This window comes from Schistocerca piceifrons, chromosome 2 (genome assembly GCF_021461385.2).
Source record: "Schistocerca piceifrons isolate TAMUIC-IGC-003096 chromosome 2, iqSchPice1.1, whole genome shotgun sequence".
Classification (NCBI taxonomy): domain Eukaryota; kingdom Metazoa; phylum Arthropoda; class Insecta; order Orthoptera; family Acrididae; genus Schistocerca; species Schistocerca piceifrons.
The window spans coordinates 618907963-618917471 of record NC_060139.1 but is presented as its reverse complement, the minus strand read 5'-3'; the positions used below and the strand labels follow the sequence as shown (position 1 = coordinate 618917471).

The window sequence follows — 9509 nt, the reverse complement described above, 5'->3', positions numbered from 1 at the left end:
AACGCACAGGTTCATGACAGACATCACCTGATTCACCTCTATAGTAAGTCGCAAATGGCTGGAGAGTTGCTTGACTGTTGTCCCAATGATATCCTTGGATGGCATCTTTAATTATAAATGCATAATTTTCAGAAAAGTCTAGTATTACTATAATTTCAGCTTGTTTCAAATTATCCCTACAAAACTGGAGATAAGCCGATTGTGCTGTTGCTGTGAAGCTGTGTGTGGTCAGTTTGTCCATTTTTTGACAACACATTTCAACATAATCTTCCACTGTACTTTGCTTTGCTTCAAGGCTTGTGCGATCCATGTGTGTCCATTGTTTATAAGAAACGATTTCATCGTCATCCATAAGGAGTTCACCATACAGTTTGTTATTCATTTGTTCTGCAAGATTTGCCTTACCAGGACACTTTTCACACCTGTGTATCATGCACTGGTAGGAACTGATATCACACACTAGCAGCTTCATTGCACCTTCGTAATCCAGACCAGAATCCTTTATGGCAGCACACACCAGCTTAGCATTTTGATGGGTCTCACATACACAAACATTGTGTGTGCCCATTGCACTTACAGGCACAACCCATTTTGGCCGAAGATTGAAAAAAGATGATAAACCTACTTTGGTATTGGGGTACTTTTCCTTGAATTCTACATATAGTTCTGATATGTTGCATAGCAACAGTCTTTTTTGCATCTGCACATGTACATTTCCCATTTTCACCATTACATAGTCTTTTTTTCAGGCATTATTCGGCTGTAGTCATTATTTTCATAAAACTCCGACACTAGCACTTATTTCTGAACTCAATTGCTTACCCTGAGCCTGCTGAAGTTGTGGAAGCACTCCTTGGGTTGCTTTTATTTTCCTAGCATGCTTTCCATATATGTATAAACATTGAATTCCTTTGCAGTGTAGTCAATAGACCAGTTGGAAGGTGCAAGGGTAAGAATAGCTACTTTTTCTGGTTTGTGGATATGGCACATTTTTCTTTCAAATCTTGCACAATTTTGTCCAAATCAGAGCATTTCTGGCATGATTTTTGTTCCTTTAGAGCAGATAGTTCTCCCTCTTCCACCATTAGTGTGTCAGCTATGTGTGTTTTAATTCCATTTTAGCTGCTTATAGTTCTCTTCTACCATAGCTGGGCCTGTCTCTTTTCCCAACTTTGTGTGTCTGTCTTCTTGGGAGACAAACGAAGAGCGGTAACTGAAGTATTTAACTGCTCATCCGCTGTGGTTGTAGGCGGCTGATACTCTTCGTCACTGTCATGTAAATTATCAGAATAATCTTCATTATTCAACAGTTTATCACACCTGGAACATAACTGTTGTCCTAGTTTCATGCACCGATTTACTTTCATTACTGATTTTATATCAATTTCTCTGTAGCTACACTTTACTGTCTTCTTATGAATCCAAAATGGATCAAAACAACTTCTTTACAGGAAAGAATACTTATCCAGAAACACTTTCATATGATGATAAACACAAAAGTTTCCTGGAACTGTACTTCTTGTGCCCACAGGGTGTATCCCAGATCTCCATAGCAACAAATCTTGGTCTGATTAATCCACATCATACAGTACAAAGTGAATGCCACATTTTGTTCCACGTTTTATGACATTCAGATGCTTGTGCTCTAGCAATACTGCAACTTGTTTGAACGAAAGCAGCACTAGTACACTCTTCTGCCTCCATACTGACTTTCCACAACAGTACTGACCAGTCTGAACTAGAATCTTAAAAACATGAGTAACCTATAATTGTTGCTTGTTTCCTTTGTTGTTCCTGCCTAACAATGACTCATTCTGTCCCTGAAAACTACCATTGTTTAACTTTGTTGCCTAATGGTTCCCAACAATTGCTACAGCTTTATTTGAAACAAGCTGTCTGCATCATCACTATTACTTGCTAAATCGTATTAAAAGAAACATAACCAAATACATCTCTGTCAACATTTATTGTACACAAATGCCTTGCAATGACAAGTTGAAATTTTGTCACGTATTATAATATTATGGTCTACTTATGCAGTGTCTGAAATTTGGCTTGGATATCACTTGTCCTTTTTGTGCTACCAAACTTAGATTTTCTATGTTTTTCAGGCAATTTTTCAAATTTTTGTATTTTCGTGTGCATGTAACTGTGTGACATATGAGCAAGATCAGTTCTGTGTGTGTTTAGACCGCATTAAGCTTACCACAAAAAATTTATACCCTTTTTGAGTGAATTATATTTGGCATAGAAGGCACCTACAATATGTAGCTTTTAACGTATTACATTTTGGAATTTTTTATTTTCCATCAAAAATATGTTGTTTGGTTTTGATTCATAGTGTGTGTTCTCTAAGTGGACATTACTGGCTTGTAAAAATTTCACTGGACTGTGCGGAATAGTTCCAAAGTTATTAAGACCTGAAGTTGGGTCTGAAGATAGATTGCCAGATGCGGGTTGCAATTTCCGGTCATGCCACCTTCTTTCACACGCCATAAATCTGGAACTAATTGACAGGGGAACTTAAAACTTTGTACACGAGTGTTCCACACTTTGTAGCATTGGTGTGCTAAATTTCAGCCAAATCTGAGACTATCAGCTGCAACATGTTCTCAAATTGGCTGAATTGACATGGAATGACCCAGACGCATGGGCTGGCCTTCAGGAGTGCACAGGGAGGAAGAAAAAGAAACTTCAAATGCCGAAGTGGAGGAAGGATTGGAGAAGGGGAACAAAGAAAGAAAAAAGTAATGAGAAACCGTGGAGTGTGTTCTTATATCAGCTACTGCAAATGCAGAACACATTCACAAAAACATCAGAGACATGTTCCCCAATGGAGGGGGGAAAAGAACAGCAAAAGGACAGATATGCAGCATGGAAGGGAAGAGATGCTGCAAAGGCTGGGGCCTCATGGTAGCCAAGTACAAACCCACCAAAGAGCAGTGAGCCCCCGGCATGTGTGGCTGCTCCTGCCACGGGCTGGTGCCCAGTTGTAGACCGGCAGAAACCTTGAAGAGAAGTGTCCTGGGGGAACCCTTACAGTCAAGAGAAGCCAGAGAAAGATGTTTTTCTCTCTGGCTGAGGAGGAGGAGGAGGGGGGGGGGGGGGGGGGGGAATGTCCCAGAACACGAGGGGAGCATCCAATCATCAAGGGGACAGGCACTGTAAAGGGGGAGACATCGTCATAGCTGTAGCATATGACATTTGACATGCTGGGTGCAACTGCTTGTACTACTTCTTGGCCTCTTGGCAACTTAGTTTGTCCAGATTCTTGTTTTCTCATATTTTCGTTTCTCCCGGTAAAACAATACAATCTGGTGAGCAGGGAGAATGGTGCTTTCCACAGTTGACACAGATGGGTGGAGTTGCACTAGGAGCGTTCACATGCAGTGCTCATCAACACTGTCTACAGATGGGGCTAGCATTGCAACGCATAGACATGTGCCCAAATTTCAAGCTATCGAGGCACCACATTGGAGGGCGGGGAGGGGGGAGCTACCATATGGTTTCATACCACATCTGTATACCATCACCTCGACCTTTTCATGTGCAATGATTCGCCCTCCCAAGGCCAAGTATCGGTAGCAAACGTATTGTCCAGGGGATGCCATTTTGATCGGAACTGACCTGCTTTTCATTTTAGAGAAGGCTGCCATTTCTCCAAATTTGTCTTCTCGGTTCTTCACAGCAAGAGCTTTGTGGCCAAGGACGACTCACCATCAGTCCTTGTACAAGCGAGTATTGTGGGGAGTATTGCTCTACTTCCTGCTTAGCCCTATGTTCCTCCCATGGCACAGCCAAGGAAAGAACTGTCCTTTCATGGAGAATGCTGGGACCATATGGCCAGCAGCGGGAGATAACTTGATCCACTTCATTTGTGGCTGATCCACCAGTAACACCACCCATTCTGAATGGGGGCTCTTCCCATGGATGTCACAGCCTCTGCAATGACTACCCGGCCATTAATCTGCTGCTCAGTGTGCCTGTTCCCTACTCAGAATGGGCACATACTCCTTGGCATATGTGGCAGGTTTCCAGCTAATGCACCAACAGTGCGATCCCTGCATAGTCAGGGGGCTACCACCATGCAGGTGCTTGATGATTAACCCGCATGCACGCACACAGAGTTTTGGATGTATTAGTGTTAAAAGGAAGGGTGCACAGATGGAAAGGCACAAAGGTGGAGCACATGTCACACTGGGTGACCTTCCCTGCATGATCCGCACTTCTGGACAACTTTGAAAATTTGTGGTAGGTGAAATCCAACGATGAGTACCATATGTTTATTTAATGAAAAGTTGTACAATATGCCAGAAGTGGAAACTCTAGGCCCAGTCATGAACCAGATCCAAGCAAGATCGGCACCAAGAAATCCATACGATGAAACAGCGGTGCAGGAGGGAGGAATATAAACATCCAGAATGGAAAGGATGTAATGCTGTTAAGACTGGAGCCCCATGGTAGCCAAGCACATACTCTCAAGAGTTGTAAGTCCCCTGAGGCTGGCCAATCGTGTGACCATCAGAACGATGGACATGCATCCAGAACAAAGTACACTTTCTTCGCAATTTCAGGGTGCTTTGTACTTTGCGGATGTAACTTAACAGGGGCAAAAAGGCACAGAGTGCCAAACGAAAGTTCCACATGTCGGTAAGTACCATGAGTCGACTCTACCCACGTGATAAGCGGATTACAGAAATGGACTCTGCACTGTACAGTAGCTCAACTGACACTGCTCTTGCTTCTGACTGACTCACACCCATGCTTGCTTCTGACTGACTCACACCCATGCTTGCTTCTGACTGACTCACACCCATGCTTGCTTCTGACTGACTCACACCCATGCTTGCTTCTGACTGACTCACACCCATGCTTGCTTCTGACTGACTCACACCCATGCTTGCTTCTGACTGACTCACACCCATGCTTGCTTCTGACTGACTCACACCCATGCTTGCTTCTGACTGACTCACACCCATGCTTGCTTCTGACTGACTCACACCCATGCTTGCTTCTGACTGACTCACACCCATGCTTGCTTCTGACTGACTCACACCCATGCTTATCACACCACTGCCTGAATTTTGCCATTCAGTAAGTGTGCATGCCGCAGATATCTGATGCGGCTAGCTTGTACTGGCTACGAGCGGCTCTGGTCCGTTCAGATATTTCTGTGGCACCACTGCTAGAGGTGCATTTATTCTAGAAGCATTTTGTGTAAATGTTAACAACCTGAACAGTCATTTTCCTGAACCCAAGTAACTAAGCAACAATTGAGGTTCAAGAACTCTTGACGGTTTGTCCTGCTCCTGAACTCTGGAAGAGTTTTTGATGATAGCCGATATGCTGCAGTTTTCCCTCTAATGCATCCCAAACACATTCATTAGAACTTTTGATTCATAGATTTTACTACTTCTTCTTCTAGGAATTAATTCATCACAACAGTTACATTGGGGGGGGGGGGGGGGGCAAGCATTATGCTCTGTGAAGAAGACATCTGAACTAACAGCACCTCTGGAGTCACATAATTCGCCGCAGTATATCTGTAAATCTGAGCATTAACAGCATTCTTACAATCAACAAAAGTTGAAGTTTTATATACCCACCTGACACATTCCCTTCCCATCCCATTATCTCATAATGGTCAGATTGGTCTCTTTCCATTATGTTCCTATGACCGACTGTACCTACTACCACTTTCCCACCAGAGGAATTTGCAATGAGAATTATTTCTACATCTACAAAAATCCTCTGCGAGCCACTGTACAGTACATGACAGACAGCACATCTGACTAATATCAGTTTTCTTTTCATTTTCATTCATTCACTGAACAAGTGAGAAATGATTGGCTATACCTCTATACACACCCTCCTTTCTCATATCGTTCTCATGATGGAAGCATAAAGCTTGCACAATCATCTGAGTTTCTCTAAATTTACCCAACAGGGTTTCATGGGGACTGTGACATCTTTCTTACAAGAATTTCCATGCAAGTTCTTCGAACATTTCTCCTATTTCTCTATGGGCTATACTGTTTTGATCCTACCAGCATGTGTCTGGATTTGAGGGCTGTTGCCATGCCTACTTGATAAGGACTTCAAACACAAACAATATTATAGAATTGGTTGCACTAGCGTCTCGTATGCAATTTCCTTAGTCAATTCCTGCACTTTCCAAGAACCCTTCCAATAAATCTAAGTCTTCAACTTGTATTCCCTAATACTGATTTTGAGTGAGCCAAATTTATATCACTTCTTAGTATTACCTTTAAAGCTTAAAGAATATAATGTGCTCGAGATGTTCAACAATAACCTTTTATTCATAGTCTATACTATTCTTTTTCTTTGTTGTGGTCTTTATCTTGCATTTAATCAGAATGAAGGAGAACTACCACTCACTACATCAAGTGAAAATGTAGTGCCATTCTTTAATTTCTTATGATGACCCAATGATGAGACTTTCCTGTGCACCAGTTCACTTTCTGTGAACCATTTTACTGTTCTGCTAATCCTATCTGGAAAAATAATTGTAATATATTCAAAACATTACATCTTATTACACTTCTTTGGTATTCACAATCCATGTTACTTTGTTTCTGTGAAGCATTTGGCATCCAGTATAACATACTGGATCCTATTGGTCAAATATTCTTCCAGTTAATTACATACTTATAAAGATACTCCATGTGATTGTATCTTGGTTGGTAGTCAACAATGTGATAGTGTTGAATTCTTTATGTAAATGTAGGACAACACAATCTACCTGTTCATCTGCATCCATTGTTTACCACACATTCTGTGGCATATTTCTCCCCAAGTAGTTTTCTTCCAAATCCATATATGCTCTAGGACCCCGCAACAAATGGACAAACCATATTGGTTTACAATTCTCAGCATCCGATCTGTTACCCTGTGCTCCTCCCAGTCATGCAGGACTGTTTACAGCACAAGCAATTCTAGATAAATATAACCTAGGAAGAGAGGTAACTCTTCAGTATATTCAGCGTAAAATCTAACAAATTCCGAAAGATCCTGGTGCCTTCTACATTGTAACTATTGCAGTTTTAAATGTTTTTCAATACCAGGGCACTAATACAAATCTCATTTGCAAATCTTCAGTATACACAATCGTAATTGCATTTAAGTTATTTATTTTTATTTTTAGATGACCAGTTTTGATCTTTTAAAGAGCTCATCTTCAGACCTTACATTTTGTTACAAGGAATAAAATTAATGTTTCAGTTATAATCAAAATGTACACTAAAGATAAATAATGTAACAAAAAAGCACAGCTGTTATACCCTTGGTGACCACAGGAACCATCGGCGTTGAGCAGGTCCATCTGTACAGACACGGAGAACACTGCTGAATATGGCACTGCTGAAGGTAGTTAAATAGCAGAAGCCTCACATATTGTGTCTGGCATACTGTGATTGGTAGCCAATAGTTGTGAGATTAAATTATACGATTGAATATGTACTGGATGTATAATCATTAGGAGTTTGCTCCTCTGAGAAAACAGTACATTTTGAAGTTATAAAGATGAATGAAGTTCTAAAAAGCAACAAAGTAAGAAAGAACAGTCACTACCAAATGACAGGGTTCACTTAAACATGGGATGTCCTCTGTGGGGCTTTCAATAAATGTAAACATAGCAGAGACAGCCTATAGGACATTAGCTTGGTGTCCGCACGAGCTGAGGTGCCTGTTTACTGACGCATTAGTTGCTGGTAACTAATTTCTATCAGCAAAAACAATTGACATACTATGAGATTCATCACAGCAGCTTTACAATTTTTTACAAACTAAGACTCGTCACACCACTCATCAAGCCTGTTTACAGAATGAAGAACAAAAATGAAAACACAGTTTGAGCACATCACCTATGTTTACTACTTTAAGTTTCCTGTGAGAATGTTCTAGAAATTAACTCTCAGCTGAAAAGTGTCTAGTTAGGACACTAATTTTGACAAAACTATTTTTTGTACCAGAAAATTAAGGCTACAGCAATATAAAATTGTTTAAATATTTCCACTTAACAAAAGAATGCTCCAGAATTAAACACTTTTTTCCAATGACTTTATCTACAAAATATTTTTGTGAAAATCAATTGTTTTCACACAGATGCAAGTCATATATTTTTGCCATGTTCGAGTGTGTGTGTGTGTGTGTGTGTGTGTGTGTGTGTGTGTGTGTGTGTGTGTGTGTGTGTGTGTGTATAATGATATGCCACCCAGTAGGGAACTACTACAGTGGCAACCTATGTTAGTCACCAAAATGCTTTGTGAATACAACTACCTGCTCCACAGGAGACAGCAGCTGGGTTTAATCTATGGTAATTGCACCAACAGTGCAGTCATTGTGCAGAACTTCAATCTTTGAAAAAATGTGAATGTACTTCAAGCTGTGGAAAGTGTTACCAGTCAACATAACTTACGCTATACCACAACAATGCCAGCCAACGGACAACCTGTTATTGGACTTCAAACAAGATTCTACACTGAATACACAACAGTGTGCACAAATTAGTTCAAATGGTGAAATGTTTTGGGAGTCAATTGCGACACGTCGCATTATGGGAATGGACATTCGCTCATCTGTACTTCCTGCTCAAAGAGGCCAATACTATTATGTAGTGGGTGTCCTGTTTCTTTCTGGACCATGCCCTCAAACTCTACAAATTCCAGCTCAGCCAAACTTAGACATACCGTATCACAGCCTTCATTTACCTCACAACCAAAACTGCCTCTGTTCAGACCAGAGCAACCCGCTCTATAGTTCACCACCATGAAGTGTGCATTTATTTTCTTAACCATCCTTCACAATGACATGATTTATCACCTGCATTTGCCATCTGATACAACATGCAGACTTCCGTCAGCGACATCTTGGTACCACCTACCCACAACAAACATTATGCACCCAAAACGCACTGGTACAATATCTCTCCAGGATACCTGAGCAACAGTTAAACAGGCTATGACAAGCAAGTGGATGACAGAATGCTTTGGTGATGACTTCAATCTATACTGGACATTAACCACCTCATGTCAGTCACTGCTCTTTGGACACTTTGGATCAAACTTTTGCCACAACTATGACAGTCAATGATATCACATGAAGCTGAACCTTTGGAGAAATGTTTGATTCTAGCAGATAGGATGTTTATATTGCTACAGCTAGGCATCATATAAATTACAAAGGACAGCACCACCACAGCATATCAGCACCTGGTCAGCTACTTTATGCACTGGACTGCCCCAAGAAGAGCCGAACACAGCCAACAGAACTCTACACACTGTACATCGAATCACTCCCGCAGCAGGCAACATGGCAGTGACCACCACAGTGACTCGGTGTCTCAGCCCTGCTCTCTAACACACACACACACACACACACACACACACACACACACACACACACACACACACACAAATGTCACTCCCCCTGTGGGTTAAGCACACACACCTTCGACCACGCCGCCGGGCAGCCAACTGTACATCTTCAAA

At 41.4% G+C, this 9509-nt stretch overlaps 1 protein-coding gene across 1 annotated transcript; it reads right to left on the bottom strand.

Annotated features, from left to right (window-relative positions):
• Positions 1-4670: 4670 nt before the first annotated feature.
• LOC124775674 (germ cell nuclear acidic protein-like) lies at positions 4671-5060 on the bottom strand. Its single transcript, XM_047250501.1, has one exon. It carries the CDS (start codon positions 5058-5060, stop codon positions 4671-4673), a length of 390 nt encoding a protein of 129 aa, XP_047106457.1.
• Positions 5061-9509: the final 4449 nt, after the last annotated feature.

What these genes read in the sequence shown, in the direction of transcription:
- LOC124775674 (XM_047250501.1), bottom strand. Translation starts at nt 5,060, where the DNA reads ATGGGTGTGAGTCAGTCAGAAGCAAGCATGGGTGTGAGTCAGTCAGAA.